The sequence below is a fragment of the Aquila chrysaetos genome, chromosome Z (genome assembly GCF_900496995.4).
Source record: "Aquila chrysaetos chrysaetos chromosome Z, bAquChr1.4, whole genome shotgun sequence".
Classification (NCBI taxonomy): Eukaryota; Metazoa; Chordata; class Aves; order Accipitriformes; family Accipitridae; genus Aquila; species Aquila chrysaetos.
This window is the reverse complement of record NC_044030.1, coordinates 29,560,144-29,580,206: the sequence shown is the minus strand read 5'-3', so window position 1 is coordinate 29,580,206 and position 20,063 is coordinate 29,560,144. Positions and strand designations below refer to the sequence as shown.

Here is a 20,063-nt window from a genome sequence, read left to right as displayed (position 1 = left end):
AAATTACACCCTTGGTGTTGGTGGTTCCAGAAGGTTGTCATAAGTTCAGGTGCTAATGTAGCTGCCCTGTTTTTGAAAACCAAGCAGATAACTGCAACCTTGTGGAATAATATCTTTTTCACAGTGCATGAATGTTTATGTTCCTGGATTTGTGGTGATTCTCAACCATTACTTTAAAAGGTTTGCAGCTTTAGTTTATGTCCAGGTCTAAAAGCACTTTATTTGCGGCTCTTTTCTTCACTGAAAGAAGAAACAGGCTCTGCTGGACAACTCTCCCGTTTTATGTAAACGAGAAAGGGTGCTTACTCACTTTCCTCTGCTAGGAGGAGAAACTGCTGCATGTGTTTGTGGCATTGGGGAAGACTGTAACATTTCGGATTGCGTCTTCCGGTAAACTATGCAAGTGGGTCACCTGATGCAGTGAACAGTGAGTGTCAGTAGATATGAGCAGGCTTTTCAGTCTTCCTGAGAGAATCTGCAGAGAAGCTACTCAAGCTCTGTGTGGCCAAGAATCGTGACTTAACTAGTCCAACCAACATGCCTGAAAGAGCAACTCTGTACTTCTTGTTTAGTGAGTTATTATTTGCTGTCAGAGAATCTTCCTCTGGAAAGAGCTGACTGTCACACCTCAGGACATGTGAACTAAATCTGAAAAAGACAGATTGTTACTTGTCTTAGTCTTGCATCCTCCCGTAACTTCTGCATTGCATTGGCAGTCCTGCAAAGCATGTGCCTGTGGGGTTCTGTGCTTAGGAAGGAGCTGCTCCCTATCCCATCTGTCCCCTGCTCAACTCTGAGAGCTGTTACAAAGCATCCGGTAGCTATTTTGGTGTGTCTGTGGATACTAACGTTGTGTACTTGATGTGTGTGCACAATGAGGAATCATCCACACAGAGAAAACATACTGATGAGCCGCATTTACTGCAAGGTCATTAATGCAGCTCTTTCTTCCTCCTTACTTCCGGACCCATTTACATTTAAGTATCTAGCCTTTCTTGCTGCAGAGTAGCATTCATTGCATTACTCATTTTTCAAGGAGATAGAAAGCCATTTGAAAAATGAACATTTGGGAGCTGTGACCTTGTACCCATTCTACTTGCAGTGAAAAATGGGTTGTTATTGCACATTTGTATCATCTTAAATATTGGTGTTATGAATTTTTGTGATTGGTCACATTAGATACATGCTCTTTAACTGTTCCTGTAGTGCATGGAAAAAACATCTTTTTCCTACCCATCTTTCTCTACATAGAATTGTTCTTCCAGTGACTTGTGCTGTTCCTGCGTCATGAATTCCCTTTTAAATTACGTGATGCCTCTCTTGCATCTCTTTTTGGTGTTTTGATTCCTGCTACTGTTTGTCATACGACTTGAATTACCTTCAGATCTGCTTCTTCCTCTTCTGCATTGCATACTACATGCCTTTTGCTCAGCTACCTATGAATGCCATAGGGAGAAGGTCCTGTGCTTCCTTCAAGCTGAGAATTCTCCTTCCTTCCCATCTTGTCAGGCTTCTCCATCTGGTTCTCTGCTTTTTAACCCACCTCCTCTGTCTTGCTTCATTTGTTCTTGGTATCAGACTTTTTCCACTGAACTTCCTGTTTGTCCGCTCTTTTTGTAACATTTACTGAGCTTGTTACAGTGAGAATATGTTTTAAGACCATATTAAAAGTTTCATGTGCATTTTCTTGTGTTGTTTTCATCTCTGTTTTAGAACTTGGCTGTTAAATCATCTGTATGATTGATAAAGATTTGAGAAAGCTTCCAGATGTGGAACAATAATAATATAAAAAAAAAAGACATTAAAAGCAATGAAGTTGTATGTTTAGTGCTGGGGATCAAATGTGAGTTCTTGTGTCAAAAGAACAGGTCAGGTTTAATTAGAATTTATCAATAAGGTATAAGAACATACAGAGGAAGTTAATTGATAGTTTTGCTAATGTACAATATCTCGAAGATAATTACTCACTTGCTTATACTGCAAACAATATTCTTTTCTTTTGTTTTGTCCCCCAACTTGATGCCCTGATAACTTGATACTGTGCAATTCCTCTGTTGTTGTATGAGATCCAAACATGCAGTCTGTTAATGGGTTCAGAAGTGGTTCCTTTGGGTTTTGTAATTTGTCAAGGTAACTTACATGTGTGAATTACAATAAAATCCTTATTTTTGTGACTGTACAAATAAAGAAATTAGACAGAAGAGTTTCTGTGAAATGGTATGCTACCTCACCAGCATTTCTTGTATCAGTGAGTTCTCTTGTAATAAAAATGCATTTTTATATGCAAAGCTTCTTTTAATTGGCATGATTTTATGATTTATTTCATGGGTTTTGTCCCTGATCTCACAAGTGCTCTAGCACATGCTGAATTCTTACATTTTAGACTTAGCCTGGATTAGGTATTCTGTTACGTAGTATAGGGTCCCGATGCAGTAAGTACAGGCTAGTGAGTTGATTCTGGTACAAGAAATGTGAAAATTAAATAAGATGATCATGTTATACAGAAGTGTATTGCATTGATGAGATCATTACTAGGATAAGCTCGCTTCTGAAAATAAACACTTAAATTCCTGTTAGGAAAAAAACAGGTACAGATTTTTCTGTAGTAACTGCAGGTCTTGGTAGCAAGCTGTGCTGAATGGAGAGACTTTTTAGTTTATCCATGGGAAGGTTAAATGTGAACTTCATAATTTTCTGTAAATACCTACAAGACATCTCAGAAGCAGGCCTTCTCAACTAGCATATACGTTGCTAATAGTGGCTGACACACATTAAGGCTAGAAATAAACAGTGTGTGTTTTGGGCTTGTGGTGTTTTTTTTGTTTGTTTGTTTGTTTTGTTTTGGTTTTTTTTTTTTTAAATGAGGGTAACTGATTTTTTAACCAGTTTATGTGCAGCCACAGTAGTTTTTCTTAAATAGGGTGTCACCTCTTTATGAAGATGAAGCTGTGGTAAAGGCAGAAATTTATGAATTCACTGAAGGAATTCAATGATGGCATTCTGTTCTTATGCAGTGGTCAGACTAAATGATTATATTGATTATATCTTCAGGCTTAAAAATCTATTCCTCTTTAAGACTGACAAATTTTCAGTGGCAGTTAAATGTTAAATCATTGTTTGGTTTGAAAAGAACTTGTCTAAAACTAAGGTTATTGTCATTTTTTAAATGTTTGTGGTTTTTGGAAACAAACTTATTTATGAGGTTTCAGAAGGCACATGAACTGCCATCCCTGTTTCCAGACCTTTACTATTCTGCACTACAGTGCTTTTAAACATTTTGAGTTATTCTTTACATAATTTATGTGAAGAACTATACAGAAAAATACTTTTAGGCATATACCATACCTTTCCAGGACTAATATTAAAGAAAAACTTATGGACTAAAAGTAATTTAAGATACACCATGGTATTTTGCTTCAGAAGACTGACCAGACAGTTACTTTTGGCAGTGTATGTTTAAGCTGGGCATGTTTTTGCTTTGAATTAACGGAAACCTTGTGTTTTCTTCATTTTTTAAAATGCAGTCTCTTTTGATTTGTAAGGGGGTGTGTGAGGGGTTTTTTTGTTCTGTTGTTTTAAACTAATGAGTGACTAAACTAACTCAAGCAATACCAGTATTTTTAGTAGGCTATGTTCAACTGTGTCTCTGATCTAGCCTAAAGCTCTCTTGAATTAATGCTAATCTTTATGTTTACTTTGGATTAAACTAAATTAGAACTAAACTAGATTGATGGTTTCTCCAGCAATGCAGTTGTCTGGTAATACTACATAATAAAAGCTTGACAAATAATTTTGGGGTATATAGGCTTAAATGTTCCGTGTCTCCTTAGGTTTTGTTACACCATGAGTAGGTTGTGAGTATCATCTATCCTGCTGAAACACAACCAAAATATAAAGATACTCTGCAAGTTTGCTGATAAACTGTTCCTAGCGTGAAATTATTCTTTGATTTAACATTGATTCCTTGCATGTCTTATTCTTCTTTTGTCTTCATTAATAACAATGTTTTCCTTTCATCTGCAGAAAGCCACTACTCCTGTGACAAATGGAATTGTTCAAGATGAGTTTTTTGTGAGTTTGAAGATGAGCACCTATCTAGTAGCCTTTGTTGTTGCAGACTTGAAAAACATCAGTAGGGAAACTAATGGGAGTCTGGTATGTTTGTTCCACTTTAAGTTCTCCCTCACCCATCCCAAGGCAACAAGCCAATCAAAACAAAACAAAAAAATCCCCAAACCAGCAAGCAAACTCTGTCTCATTTAAATTTATTTATTTTCTTGGTTTTATTATACTCATCATAGATAGGGGACAAAAGCCAAATGCTATAGTTTGGACTGACTTCAGAGCTTATACCAGATTGAGAAGACTTTTGCAGCAAGAGACTCAGCATCAGGTCTTGTTAACAGTGGAAGTTTACAAAATCTAAAATTTCTAAGAGCTTTGAGAGGTGGAAGCTTTAAACTTTTAGTTTTAATGCTTCGTCTGTGAGGGAGTAATGTCACACAAACCAGGAGTTGTTCAGATGATGTACAGAAACATTACAGTTCCCAGGGAAGCCTACATACTATTTCAAGCAGTGCTCATGTTCTATTCCTGCAAAGATAACCTACCTAAAAAAACCCATGGCCTGCAGTAAAGCAAATTTAGACTAACTTTAAGTCTGCATTTAGTCAACTGAATACAATGATGTCATTGTGGGTTTTTGTTTTTCCAAAGGTTCTAAAAATCAAACAGTTGGTCCTGTTAGATCTTTGTCCTTCACGGGGTTATAGCCAGCAGGGTCAGTAAGCATTTCCTACAATGTGTGGAATTAAAGTAACTAAATTAAAAGCATGGTAATATTAGGAGATGCTTCTTATTTTAGGAGGTGCAGGAGTTTCACGTGTGCAATGATTTTCATGACTCTCTAGCAGGAACTGCCCCTTTGTGGTGAAATGTCAGAAGTACCAGTACTTAACCAGAAGGAGTCAGAGGGAATAGTGCTAGTAGCACTGCAGAAGGAGAAGCAGCCTTCTCTTTAATCCAATATACACAAGTAAAGATACTGGTCAATAGGCTTTGATTCTAACCTGGACAAGTATATCTAATTATAGCTGAATAGGACAGACTGTTTGGTCTAACCTGAAAAGTTAGACCACTACTTTCTTTTTTTTGTTCTTTTTCCTTGTGGCTACTATTCAGGTCTGTATTTGAACTGTATTCTGGTAAAATCATATAGCCAGTTCTTTACCAGGAAGAAAACTGATCAGTATACTAAATGTTTCGTGTTTGCAGAGAGCCTGAAACACCTATCTATGTGGTATGCTTTCCTTAGTTCATAATAGTGAGGCTAGCTTGCATGGATTTTCAATAATTCAGAAGTATTTTATGGCAGAGGCATGTAGGAGAGAAGACTAAGTGATACATTCTGACTAAGGAAAGTGGTTCTTAACTGTGCCTCTTCATTCTGACCATGAAGCAAGATTTGGCCAAGCTAGGGAAGTCCGGCAGACCTTTATAAGGCACCAAACACAAGGGATCTAGCATGTATAAGAGTACTTGCCAGCTTAAAGGGAGAAAGCATAAGCATGGTCATACCAAGTAAGGCCAGAGTCTAGCTAGTGCATTGTTCTCTTGCCAACAGTGTCTAGTAGGCCAAGGGAGACTGCAAGAAGGAAGCATATAATGATGTTTTCCACAAAATATGTTCTCAAAATTCTTCCAGCAATTTGTGGCTGGGATATTCAAAGAATTTGAGCTAACCAGTTCACACAGAATAAATTTATTGTCATGAATGTTACAAGATAGCTTAGAGTTGAAGTAAAGTTGCTCTGTGTTATTAATGCAATGAGATTTTTCTCAACTCCAGAAGATCTCGGGGAGCTTTTAAGTTTTGTTTTTGAGCTTAAAATTTGCAGCCAATAATACTTTTTTACTTCCAGGAACACTAGATTAGATCCTTACTGGTATGTGCTTGGTTCAAACTCAAAAGGTCACCCTATCCATCTATTTGAAATGTCATTTGTTTACTGATTTGTAACCCAGTAAGAGGGACTTTTTTTTATTTTAATAGAACAGGAGAATTAGTCTCAGCATATTTTGTGTTCGAGTATGAAAGGCGTCCTAAACCTGGATCAACCTGTAACCTAATCAATGTTATTTTCTTGATATAGCCACTTCAACACGAATAGCGAGAGACTGTAACCTCTCCATTTTTATGAATGCTTCTTACATCATGTCTAATGTGGCCCTATCTTATATAGGGGCATGGATGAACTTTGTGCCAATTATTATTTCTTGAGAGAATTTCTTGCAGATGATACTAGTGTTATCATACTGATAGCCTAAATTTATAGATTAATTGAGGTATGCAGGGAGAGTCATTTAACTCATGAGGGAGTAAAAAAGGAAATGGATCAATTTCTGCTCATGTAGACACTTCTTGAACACCTTCCTTAAAGGTGTCAGCCTTGAATTGTTCTTCCATACACATTGGTCAATTGGATAGTCTGTCTGTATTTTGACTAATGAATAAGCTCTAGCAAAAAAATTAACTCTTTATTGACAGCTTCATAACTGGTGTTTGTAACTTACATGTGTACTCCCAAAAGTATGTCTTATCTGTTTCAGGATCTTCTGCCAACTCTAGTTTTACATCCAAAGCTTTTGTAGCTACATGTTTCAAAATCTTTTCTCTTCTCTGTTTGGACTAGGTATCTGTCCATGCCATACCACAGCATCTAAACCAAGTTGGGTATGCACTAAACACAGCAGTGAAACTTCTGGAATTTTATCAAAAATACTTTTTCATAAACTACCCTCTTGAAAAATTAGGTAAGTTCTTTTGAACTTTTTTTAAACAGAAGAAGCAGCCCTAATAAATTCTGAAAAATGCAGGGGAACTTTTGTTCTGAAAAGGTGTGCTTAAAAAAAAAAAAGGATAGCATAAAATATCTGTGAAATAAGGTTCCCTCAAAATTATTTTAAAAATTCATTAAATGTTTGATTGAGTATGAGTACTAAGTGATTCCCAAGCTGGAAAGTTTTTGTGAGCTTTTGACACCAGATTGCTTATAATTCGGTGTAAATTTAACATGATGTGCCTTCGTAGGGAGATACAGAAGTCTTTGACTGTGAACCATGTTCATCAGTGCAAAATCTGCAGCCTGACTTCTCTGCATGTATTAGTTTGACTGGAAAGATAATGAAATGCAGTCTTCTAAGTCACTACTTTTAGTAAGGGCAGCCCCATTTCCTGGTTACTTGTGTGTGTGCAAGATCTATAGGCAGTGTCTGTGTAGTGCTTTAAGTTGTTTGTGTAAGAGTACTGCTAGAGAAACATGGCTATAAATCTATGGGGCTTTTATGCTTGAGATAGGAGCACATGTTGACACCACAGGATTTAAATAATGAGGCTTTTAAGGATTAGGTAATAGAATAGATAGACTTGAAATACAGAATTGCTTTAACTAGCAGTTTTCAAAAGCTTCTTTCAAATCTTTTCCAGATCTGGTAGCAATTCCTGATTTTCAGTCTGGTGCAATGGAAAACTGGGGCTTGATCACCTTCCGAGAAACAACACTTTTGTTTGACAGTAATACTTCTTCAGCAAGGGATAAAAAGTTAATAACTGCAGTGATAGCACATGAGCTTGCCCATCAGGTACTAGACTGGGGAGGTCATTGTTTAAATGCAGTGGGTTCTTTTTTTTTTTTTTTTAAAATGCAATTCTGTCCTTAAATTCACCCCTGCCCTCACTGTAACTGGGTTGTGCATTGTATCAGTTCAGAATAACTGCAGGTATATTTTCTCCAGTACAACAGGCAGAATGCAACTCTGTCATGACGTACTTAGGGAGTTGTTCATGCAAAAGCATTACCATGGTTTTGACTGAACTTGATTTTGAGGATGGATGGAGTGTTACTGTACTAATTTGATTTTATTTCTGAAAAAGAATGACATTTGTGGTCTTTCATAGTGGTTTGGCAATCTAGTAACTATGGAATGGTGGAACGATCTCTGGCTGAATGAGGGATTTGCAACTTTCATGGAGTACTTTGCCATGGAGGAGATTTTTCCAGAATTACATTCAGTAAGTACTTTCTGTAACTACACTTACTGTACCTTGGCTAGGATCTATTTTTTAATGCTGCCCATAAAGGACTGATACTTACAAACTTGTATTGAAATTCACTTTGGGCTCCACTGAGCTTATACTGTACCTCCTCTACTTTAGCACCTTCGTTATATTGGAAGTGGTTTGGGGGGAAGCTTTGGGGAGGTTACATTGTTCTTCTGTGTTTTTTGTTGTTTTTTTTTTTTTCCTATGTTGGTAGTAGTCTACATGCAGTCTTTGCACAGAATGCTTTAACCTACACAAAACACAAAATAGCAGGTTTTAAAAGGTGTAGATGCCTATATATAAAATTATAACTTAAAATCTTTATACAGAAAGTCCAGGCATGTTGTTGACCAAGTTTGTCTGCCTCTACTTTTCCTAGTAGGCTTAGGAAGCACCAGAGCTTTAGGTTACTAAATATACCTGTCTTGCCATCATTGTGATATGTGCTTGTGTCTGAATCAGTTTGGGATTCACAAATCGAGGGAGCTGGTATAAAAGTATCATAAGGTCCCAGCCAATGGATTCTGATAACATTGAGTTACACTAATAGTACAAAGCACTGCTCCCAAAGGCACTTCTGTTTATGCACTGAAGGATAAAATCTTTTTGATATGATTACCTAGTGATCACTTAAAAACTCACTCAGGTACTAAGTGACCTAGCTTTTCAGACTCTGGAAAACATGAAGGATTCAAACTTGGTCTTTCCCTTCTGAGGAAGGAATACCAGCTACTCCTGTAAAGCATCCCTGTCACTGAATGCAGGCAGAGAAACAAAGATTAGTGCAACTAAATGGATGGGGCAGTGAAGAGACTAATTCTGCATCCTAGGTAAAGGTATCTCCTAGGAGAGGAGGTACCTGGGCTCTGGAGCCAGCTTCCAGGAGTGTTTATGTGATTTGCATTAGTCACGGGATTAAAAACCTGACCATGTACTGACTGTTGCCTACTTGCTGTATTGTGTTCTTCTCAGCATACTCTCATACAGAGTGTGAATTTTGAGTTCTTAATTCACCCTTGTTGCTGCATTAAGTAACTTGGGTTGCTAACTTGGTTCAGTAGAACTCTTTCTTGGAGCTGGGTGTTTAAAAATTTTTTCATTTGGCCTAGCTTGGTTGTTGAGTTTCATTCTGATTGAAAGTATGTTTGTATAGCTGTTCTGCTTTTTGGGTGCATATGTGGTGAGGGGCGGGCACGAAAGTAGTCTAATGTTTTAACAAAGACACATCTAACACTTGTATACTTCATTCTGAAAGGTGCCTGACAAGGTGCCTTCACCAACATCTCGTTTCACCACTTGGTAATGCCAAAATGTGTTTTGGTAAATAAAAAAAAGTCACTCAGAACTTCTGCATTCAAGAAGAAAAACTTCAAAATTTTAAACATTAAAGGGTATCTTTATTGTATCATACACAGGTCTTACCTTTTTATTTTTTTTGTAGCTCTCTACTGTATAGAGGAAACTGTTTAGAGAATTGTTTGCTCAAGCCTTGATGAAATGAGATGGATAAATAGCAGTATAGTCAGCTTCTTTTCAGTGTTTCGAGTTGTCTTGTTTGGGTAACAATGTATTAAATTAAAATTTCTTCATTCTAGAATAAAAGAAGGAATAGACTTTGGTACTAGGATCACTAGATAAGGTGGTGTTTACATTCACACAAACAACACTGTAGTGAGTAATTTCCCTAGACTTCATGCTTTAATATTAAAGCATACTATAGAAGTCATGCTTTTGTATTCCCTGCTTCCTGTAAATGAACTGAAAACATTGGTGAGCCAAATCTGAAGTTCGACACATACTTAGTAGGTATATTTATTTTCTGTAGTGCCAATGATGCATTTACCTGAGACAGGAGCTTAAGGGTCTAGATGATGACACAAACCTAAGAGTGAGATTCCACTGCTAAAATGTGGCAGGGAAACAATAGATTTTACAAATGCTACCCTGACAATTCTTTTGCTGGTTCCATTGGCAGGAAGGCAAGCAATGGCATGTTAGAGCAATGGAAAGGCAAAGCAGAGACAACTTTTACTCTTCTGCTTACCATGTATGTTCTAGCTTCTCAGACACTTATAAATGTTTCTCTTCTAGGATGAAGATCTCCTTAATTTAATTTTCAAGGCTATGATGAAGGATTCCTTGAATTCTTCACATCCAGTCTCTTCTGCTGTTCAGTCTTCAGAGCAAATTGAAGAAATGTTTGATGCACTTTCTTATATCAAGGTAACTTTAAAAATATTTGGAAATATTTGGAAAGTAATATATTAGCTATTGAAAATATGAATGTGGAATCATGAGTAAGTAGGCATGTACTGACGATTATTTGGGGGTAATTTACACCTAGCACAAATGATGCAGGATCTCTCAGTACTGTTTCTGAGTGTCTACATAGCTTTTAATTAGGAAAAGATTATGCATGTGGATTTGTGTCCTTACTTAACATCCTTCTTCTTGATGCATGCTTCAGCACAAAGTAAAATACTCATGAAGCTCTAAGAGGGGACTCAGTAGGTGAAACAAAATATCAAAGTAGACATATATTCGTCTTCTGAAAGCAGATTGTAACAAGTGCTTAGGAAAAGAGAAACAACGAGGCACTTACTGAAGCAATTGCTCCTTTTTATACTCTCTCTGCTTTTAAAAAACAGTATTTTAGAGATGTCCCGAGCTGGAGGCTTGCATCTGGAATATAAAATTATTTCACTGCATATCCTGGTTGTCTACAACTTGATTATTTCTAATGTCTAGTGAGGGTTATGTGTGAGGTTTTTAAAGCTTCACAGTGCCTCATTGAAAATGCATGAGAGCGCAAATATCGTATTTGCCAAATTTTTACTCACGTTATCTCAGGTTTTAGATACTGTGTCCCATGATTTTGGTATTATTGGAGGAAAGCCTTTTCTAACTTTTGGATTAACTGTCATTTTCTCCCCCCACTATCTGTGTATGCTTGTACTTTCATCTAATAAGAAACCATGGGGACAGCTAGTGCTTACTAGAAAACTGTCAAATACTACGTCTTCCGCTGCTCAGTGGAATGCAGTTCCCACAGCTGTCTTGGTTTGTCTCCTCTGATTTCTCTTTGCAAGTCTCAACTGGTCAACCCATGTTGTCTGACATCCTTGAGTAGTCTGAGATGCCAAATGGACCTACAATAGTGATGTGCTTCCATTTATTTTGGTCTGTGTTTTCTGGATTACAAGAACAGAGATGTGTGAATTTCAGCTTCTTTTGGTTGTGAAATGGATTTGGTATATCAGAAGGCATGGCTGTTGTTTCATGCTTCTGAGTTGCTGTCTCAAGTAATTCCCTTTTTGGTGAGCTTCTGGAAGCTATGCTTCATGCACGACCATGTCTGTAGACAACTAACTTCAGAGATAACAATTCCATCACTCTTTGCCTGATCAAACCTCCTCTATATAATTTTCATGGAAATTTTGCATAAGTGATTGGGCTGGAATTTCAGTCAATTAGTAAAGTGTTATATTTGGAGAATTACTTTATTACTTCATTGCTGCTGGTAAGTATCTGCATCTTCTGAATAGAAATGTAGCAACTTACATCTTTGAGTTTAGGAGCTAACCAAAAGAATTTTTGCCCTTGCATTGTCAGAAACAGATTTTCCGTGGCTGCTTTCTATATTTCAGAGGCTTTCATTGCATAGCTTTTCATTCATGCATGCAGTGTTTGTATTCCACTACTCTTGGCCCTGTATCTTAGCTAAGGGTCTTGCCAATTTGAATGGGAAGACACTTTCAACATGCTCCCTAATCAGCTAAGGGTAGTTTGTTATTGAATTGTACAGCTTGCTTTGTTTTACTATACTACCAACTGATACAGATTAGTAGGTGGCCTTTACATTTTACTGCCTGGAATAGGAATTATTGTACAAAATTATTTTTAGCCTGGTTGTTTTGCAGACTATCAGTAAACCTAAGACTCAAGGGTGGGACAACAATCCACCTGCCACAACAGAGTGTTTGGGAAGATATGACAGTAAGAAAAACAAAGTAGTAGAGCTATAGCTTAAGTACAGATGCATGCAAGAGAGGAAATTATGACCATATTATTAAAAACTGTACTAAGGGGTATTCCTGCAGTTTCATGAATAATTAGATTAACCAGGTAGCCTTCAGTTTCAGGCAAGATGTTACTTAGATTCCAAAACTTGAATTTGGAATGTGTAAGAACCACACATGCTCTTATTAAAATCTTCCTTTTAATTTTTTCCTAATCCTTTCTCAGAAATAGTACCAAAAATATAAAGTGCACCTTTAAACTTTTCATGATCTATGTCTGCTCATCTGCATTCAGTTGTACTGTATGCAAGTCCTCAGGCAGTTTATTTATTAGTGGCTGTTACATAGAAGCATTTCTATGGAAAGCAAATGGCTTTCAGTTATGTTTAAAAAAAGCAAAACCCAACACTTTTCTGTCTACGCATTTGTGGCCACTTTGATACTAGAAATGCTCAGTTACTACTTCTTTTAATAAAACATGGCTGTATTTAAACACTGTCAAAATGTACTTGTCATTCTACATTCAATTCCAGCCTACTAAGTGCATCTCATCTTTTTCCTGTATTTTTAGGGTTTTTTTATATAACTGCAAATCATATGACCATTAAACACTGTCTCACAAGTGCAGTTCTGTACCATATAGAAGAGTATTGCTAATGAAATACGGCAGCCAGCAGAGACTTATCAGTAAGAAGGCAATATTTTTGAGACTATATTAACTGGAAAAAAGGTCAAGCTCTATTAGCATGTTTTGCAACTGTATTTGAAGTTTATGAAATATTAAAAAAATATTTTTCCAAGGCAACTAAGTGTTAAGCTAATTATTCAAATTATATAATTTGGGATAAAATCTACCAGCTTGTGAGTTATTCTTGTACTGTGGAAGAGCTATAATATGCATATGCTTCAACAAGTTCTATAACTCTAATTTAGCAATTCTTTTTCTTTTTTTTCCTCCCTAAAGGGGGCTTCACTTCTTTTGATGCTGAAGCATTATCTGACTAAGGATGTTTTCCAAGCTGGCATTGAGGTGTACTTGCATAATCACAACTATGGATCTGCCCAGAGTGATGACTTGTGGGACAGCATGAATGAGGTACCCATCTTTTAATATGCTGTTCTTGTTTCTTCACTTCTCTAAGTATGTTGTAAGTCTTGATTTATTTCCTTGTTTATGATATTGTGTTTGATAATAGACTGCAGGTAAATACTCTGAAGTTCTTATTCATCATAGTCGAAAGTTCTGTTATATAGATATAGAGATTCTTGTAGCTTCTAGGACTTCATTATCATCCCAGAAAAGCGCTGGAAGTGGGTACACACTACCATGCATATCCACATGTGTTGATATATCAGTATGTACATACCTTCTCTAGAATTGCAGTTATTGTGTTAAGACCAGAATAAAAATAGTCATCTTAAATGCAGGACAAAACTTTACTTTCAAGGAATAGCTGAATCCAACCTCTCTCTGTAGAGGTCTTGGGGTACTCTCTACTTGTGTAACTTTGTTTCAGTGATAAGTTCAGTTTCAACAGACAGTGCTGGAATTGTAGGAAAACAGATTGTAGGGAACAATTTCGTTCAGCAGCTCTTCAAATGGTAAGGCAGGCGTAAGGCTGTGTCTGATTAAAGTGGGTGTATGGTCAAGGAGTGAGGGCACAAGAAAGCAAGGGCACAGGCAGGAGAGAGCAAGGGCAAGAGTTGGCACACCTGTGGGAGCCAGGGAGGGCACAAGCAAGAGGACACATGTGAAGGAGAGGGGAGAGATGGCAGGAGGGAGAGGGGGAGGAGAAGTGGGTGAAGAAGGGAGAGAGCACAAGGAATGATTAGGGGTGGAAGAGTGCGAGGGAGAGAGCACATGAAGGGAAGAGAGTAGGAGGAATAGTGCAAGGGATGGGGAGCATGCAAGAGGGAGAGGGTGTGTGCGAGAGGGAGAGAGTGCAAGACAGAGTGATTCCAGCAAGAAAGAGCTGCTGAGTATCCCCAGGCAGTGTCAAAGTAGTTGTATAGGAGAAGGGAAGAGATTTCCCTGTGAGTGTGTGTACTGTATGTATTAGTCTCTGAAATACATGTGAGGTTCCCTCACAGAAGCTGAGTGCTAGGCAGGATACTAACTTAATGTTTAGGTTTGGTTCTTGGCATCTACTTTATGATATTTGAACTTCTGCAGAACTGGAGCTACTGTTAGTTGTTGTCAGCTTTCACAGGTGGCTGTAAATTTGTGTATTTAGTCCTACACAGTCACTAGTTTGCCAGCTAGTGATGGATTATTATTGATATCAGACTGTGATGCTGTTATGACAGAGAACTCTTCTGGTTTGTACAGCAATTTTTATACTGCAAAATAGACTTTCCTCTCCTCAACCTCTGCAAAATGGAGCCTCCTGACCAACCATCTTCAGTCATGCACACGTTGAGAACATACCACAGGGAGGTGGTAGTATCCACATAGAGTGGCTAGAGACACCACGCAGATGCCTCACATTTAATTAACATGAGGGCTTAACTGTTAATAGATGCAGGGTTTAACTGTTACTAGAGCATGGGAAAAGACTTGTTCTCAAAACTTAAGATTACTTGCTTAGTCTGTCTCCCTGGCTCAGAAAAGAACTTTTTTTTTTTAATTATTATAAACCTACTGTTTGTTCATGGGGCAAGTTCAGCTTTTCTGCAAACTCAGCAGGCCTCTTTCTCCAGTCTTTTGGAACCTTAGTCATCATCTTTTAAGAGTCAACTCTAGGATTGCTTCACCCACCTGTATTAGTATTGTTAAGTGAAGCACATCCAACCAACTTTGTAACATCTAACATCAGAACTCAGTGTGTATTTCCTATTTTAATGAGAAACAACCCTTTGTATTTGGTGCTAGTTTAATAGTTACCAAATTCCTGCTAAGACCAGGTATTTAACAGCATTATCTGCCAGAAGTTGCCCTTCTGTGTGGAGGAGCCCACCAACTGGTTCTTTAGATGTTTTCTGATACTGATTACAATGTTTGCCTTTTCCTCTGTGTCCATTCCTGACTGCATCTCATTTCATGCCTGAGTCTTTGGTTTGTTTTGTGGGTTTTTTTTTGCATCTAAGTGTTAATGCTGTTGTTAATTTTGTGTTTTCACATAACCTCCACTTTTGTACACTTCCATATTCCCTTTTTCCAAAGATTTATAGTTTAGCTGGACTAGTCTGCTGTATTGGGTTTGTGTGGTGGGGTTTTGGTAGTGGGGGAGGGATTACAGGGGTGGGTCCTCTGAGAAGTTGCTAGAAGCTTCCCCAACTCCAAGTTGGACCTGCCTCTGGCCAAGGCTGAGCCCATCAGCGACAGTGGTAGTGCCTCTGGGATAACATATTTATGAGGGGAAAAGAAAAAAACCCCACAAACCTGCTGGAAAACCTGTAGGTGAGAGAAACACCTATGCAGACCCCAAGGTTAGTGAAGAAGGAGGGGGAGGAGGTGCACTGGAGCAGAGATTACCCTGTAGCCTGTGGTGAGATGGTAGGCTGTCCCCCTGCAGCCCATGGAGGTTACAGTGGAGCAGCTGCCCACCCGCAGCCCATGGAGGACCCCATGCCGGAGCAGGTGGATGCCCCTGAAGTTGGCTGTGACTCCATAGGAAAGCCGGTGCTGGAGCAGTCTGTGACTGAAGATCAGCCCACAGAAAGGACCTGTGCCAGGGAAGTTCATGAAGAACTACAGCCCATGGGAAGGATTCATGCTGGAGAAGTTCATGGAGGACTGTCTCCTGTGCGAGGGACCCCATGCTGGAGCAGGGGAAGAGTGAGGAGTCCTCCTCCTGAGGAGGAAGGAGTGGCAGAGAAAATGTGTGACAAACTGACCACAACCCCCATTGCCCATCTGCCTGTGCTGCTGGGGGGAAGGAGGTAGAGCAAATTCGGAGTGAAGTTGAGCCCAGGAAGGAGGGAGCGGGGGGGGGGGGGGGGCAGTGTTTTAAGTTTTGGTTTTATTTCTCACTATTGTACTCTGATTTGATTGGTAACAAATTAAATTGGTCTTTTCCCCAAGTTGAGTCTGTTTTGCCCATGACCATAATTGGTGAGTGATCCCTCCTTGTCCTTGTCTCAATCCATGAGCTTTTCATTATATTTTCTCCTCCCCATATCACGGGCGGGGAGGAGTGAGTGAGTGGCCACATGGTGCTTAGTTGCCAGCTGGCCCTAAACCACAACATCTGGTATTGCAACAAGTTAGTTTACATTTGGGCTTTTATTATTTTGCTTCCCTGAGAAGGTACTGGATTTTCTGCACTACTTTCTTTCCACTGATTTTCACCTATTGCCTCTCTGAATTTACTGAAATGTACTTTCCCTTTGTCTATTTTCCTTTGGTTTGGTATTCTTTCTGTTTTAATATTTTTCTTTTTGTATCTCAAATTCTTAGTTTCTTTTGCTTTCTGATCATCCTTCACCTTGAGATTCTCAGCCAGACTTTGTTGGTTAACAGTCAAATCTAGACAGGCTGCACCTCTGATTACTTTCTCTGCCCTTGGTATCAAAAGTTCATCCATTGTAGGAACTTGATGGAAAATCTTTGCTCAAGAATATTTTCCCCCAGTAGATGTCTGAGTAATTAAAACTATATGAGCTAGATGAATCTGAGTAGTTCACACAAAATAAGGGTGTACCTATCTGAACTTTCAGTTTACTGATACCATTATTAGTGCCCTTGGACTCTGCCAGTGCCCAGACCTGCTAAAAGTTTCTTTCAAAGTTTTATCTTTGTAATACAAGAGGCCATATGTCTGTCTGGACTTGTTGATTTGTCTCTGTTTTAGATGTGAACTATTTCACTGAGTCTCCCTTATGACAGTTAAACCAGTAGTATTATCAGGTGTTGAGAACTTTGGTATGCTTTTCAGATGTTTCCCATATTTATGGTAATAGTAAAACCAAAGCTATCATATTCAGGAAATTAACTGGCTTTTTTTCCTTTTGCTCCCATTAATTATGCCTAGGCTGGATGTGTTTGAAAATTCCAACTGTAAAAGTGGCTTTTTCTTTGCTCATAAATTTTTGCTGTCCACACAGCAAAATGTATAATCATTTTTTAAGTCCTTCTCTGAGGAATGCAACAATCATAGTTGGAGTGAAGATGAGAAAAACTGCATGTGAATGAAAACAAATTTAAAAGAAAAATCTGTAACACAGCAAGCAAACTTTTTGTATACCTTGCCTAGAAGGAAGAAGGGTGAAGTCATTTTCATACACTGCTCTCATTGGATTTAGGAGCTGCTGTTCAAAGAAGATATATCAATAAAATCAATTAATGTCAATAAAATTTTCCTATGATGAAACTATGAACCTATAATTTCTAATAAATTGGTTTAATTTTGGGTGATTGGGGAGGGTTCTATTTTGGAATAGAATTATTTCAAATTTGCTCATGTCTTTGTACAGATTAGACACAAATCTTTCTGCCAGTCTTTAGGTGTCTCACAATGTTACCACACAAAGACTGAAATGTGAAACAGGCAAGTTGACAAGGTGCAAGTATGGGACTTAATTAGTTTCCTGATCTCTTAACACTGCTGTCATCGTGGGTTTGGGGTCTTTTGGTTTGGGTTTGATTTGTTTTTGTTTGGTTTTTTTTTTTTTTTTTCCTGGCTGGCATTGGTACAGATTTCTTGGTGGTTTCAAAGTGTAACAGGAAGGAATGTGGAAAGAAAGTGAGAGCATGTGTTCAACAGGTCTTGGGCAATTTATGAAAGGATTGCATAATGTAATATTGTAGTAAGAAAGCTAGCTTGTGATAACAAGACAGAGGAAGAGGATTTAGCCAAGAGTGGGTTTTGGGAGTATGCAAAAAGTAAAAAAAAAAAAAAGATGTAGACTTCAAAGTCTTTGAATTTTAAACTTTTGATAGAGAATTGCTTCCCTGAAATTGAAACCCCTATTTAAAGTTTATGGTCATTCTCTACATAAATGATATAGTATTTTCCCACGAGGGTAAACTGTGCATGTTATTGTTGGCTTGCACAGAGAACAGTGGGCATTGAGATGCTGATGAGGTAAACTAGAGAAAGACACAGTATAGGTTGGTAAAAGTTAAATGTAACTTGAATAATGATATATTAATTTCCTTATGTTCCTGATAGCTCAACCTAAAACATATTTTCATAAGTTAGGGGACATATTGTCTTCTTCAGGTTGGATTATCATCTCTGCTGATAAAGAGGCAGTGATATGTAGACATTATAAAGTACTTGTCCCTCAGTGGGGATGTTGTAGTACCATCAGTTCCTGAAAGATTAGAAGAGGTTGGAGGTTAAGCTATGCAAAGGCTGGTAAGTGGGAGGGAGGGGGGAAAAAAAACCCAAAACATGGGATAAAGGACATGTTGGTTTTGTTATACAAACACTGTCACTTTAATTCCATTTCTAACATTCATTTCAGAATTAAAAGAAGACATTTAACCTGAAACACCTGCATAATATCAGAATACCAATAAGGAAAGAGAAAGGGTAGGGGCAAGCTTGGGAGCTTACCATAACTTTCTTTTCTGTAACATTCTTTTCTCCACTTTCATGACATACCAGTTCAACCTACCTGATATTTCCAATTTGTCTTTCCATGGCTTGGCTAGGATTCCCCCAACTTAAGAAAATAAAACCCACTTGCTCCCCTAAACTGTTGCTTACAAAATTTACAAGGTCAGTGTCAAAGTTATTGTTTACAGATGCAGAATCATGCTACTACTTACCTGGTAAGTTTAAGGAGGAAGGTTTAAAAATGTTCTTCATTTTCTGTTGCTATTTTCTTGTTATGTTATGATTTTCACAGATTACCAATGGAACACTAGATGTAAAAAAGTTGATGAAAACTTGGATTCTGCATAAAGGATTTCCTTTAGTCACTGTTGTCCGAAAGGGAAAGAATATTTCTGTACAACAAGAGAAATTTTTGTATCGCGTGGAACCAGAAAATTGGACAGCAGATGCAAGGTTATTACCTTCTTAATACTTTTTATCCATTAAAAACTACCTGTAGATATCTTTCTTGTATTTTGCACATCTTTCTCACTTGTATTCAGGGGTCCTAGTAGTTTCTTTGAAGGCAGGTAATAGCAAAGAATTTGGCACAGAAATTCACACATCTAATATCTGCCTGAAGATCCATCTCTTTCCACCTAGGCAACTGCTGAAAGTCTGTGGTATCCTTTGTAAGCTGAGTTTCTTACTTGCATCCTTTCCTGAAGCTTTTAAGCTTGAGATGATGAGTTGTGGTAAATAGTAGAATAAATTCTTCAGGTTTTTTAATGCCAAAAGGCAGATCTCACAGATAAAGTTTTCTTCTAAGTTCAGAAAGTTTAGTGTAGTTAATGAGAAGCTGAAGAAAGGCAGGTTGCAGAAGTTTGCAGAAGCTACAGATGTATATGCCTGACTTTAGATCCTCTGCTCCTTCCTCCCAAAATTTAGTGTACATCTTGGGCTTTCTTAGAGGAAAGCAGAGAAGCTAGAATCAAAGCATTCTTGGTTTAAAAATTTTAAGATGGCACTAATGCATGACAGTAAATGGCTGAATACATGAGAGGCAATATCCATTGTACCAAAACTTCCTTTTAGGAAGTATATACGCAAATGCTCAAGAAGCAAAGACGTGGCAGTTGCTAATTGTAAAAATTAATTTACTGCAAATGTGTCTTATATTATGAACCTTACTGTATTTTGTAACAAACCAAAATATGTAAGTTTGAATCCTTTTGAGATTTTAGTGGGTTTATTTGGTGGTTTGAAGTCTTAACAGGAACTGAGTCCTTTGCATCATCTTGCAGAATCAGGCCTGTGAAAGGAATTTGTCTCATGAAATGCTGGAAGTTAAGGGGTTTTGTTTTATTTTTGTTATGTGGAAGAAGGAAAGTGATGTGTGGTTGAAAGGTAAGGGAAGAAGTGAAGGATTGTTAGGCTTAATTATTGTTCTGTTTCTAG

The 20,063-nt window shown here is 37.9% G+C and overlaps 1 protein-coding gene across 7 annotated transcripts in view; it reads left to right on the top strand.

Annotated features, from left to right (window-relative positions):
- Positions 1-20,063, top strand: part of LOC115336548 (leucyl and cystinyl aminopeptidase) — an 82,171-nt gene that overhangs the window by 43,527 nt on the left and 18,581 nt on the right. For all 7 annotated transcript variants that reach the window (XM_041120753.1, XM_030003758.2, XM_030003761.2 and 4 more), the window contains 7 exons: positions 4,024-4,155; positions 6,693-6,813; positions 7,487-7,641; positions 7,958-8,071; positions 10,193-10,324; positions 13,085-13,216; positions 18,919-19,079. In XM_041120753.1, the coding sequence (XP_040976687.1) occupies positions 4,024-4,155; positions 6,693-6,813; positions 7,487-7,641; positions 7,958-8,071; positions 10,193-10,324; positions 13,085-13,216; positions 18,919-19,079 (947 nt within the window). The remainder of the gene's footprint in view (positions 1-4,023; positions 4,156-6,692; positions 6,814-7,486; positions 7,642-7,957; positions 8,072-10,192; positions 10,325-13,084; positions 13,217-18,918; positions 19,080-20,063) is intronic.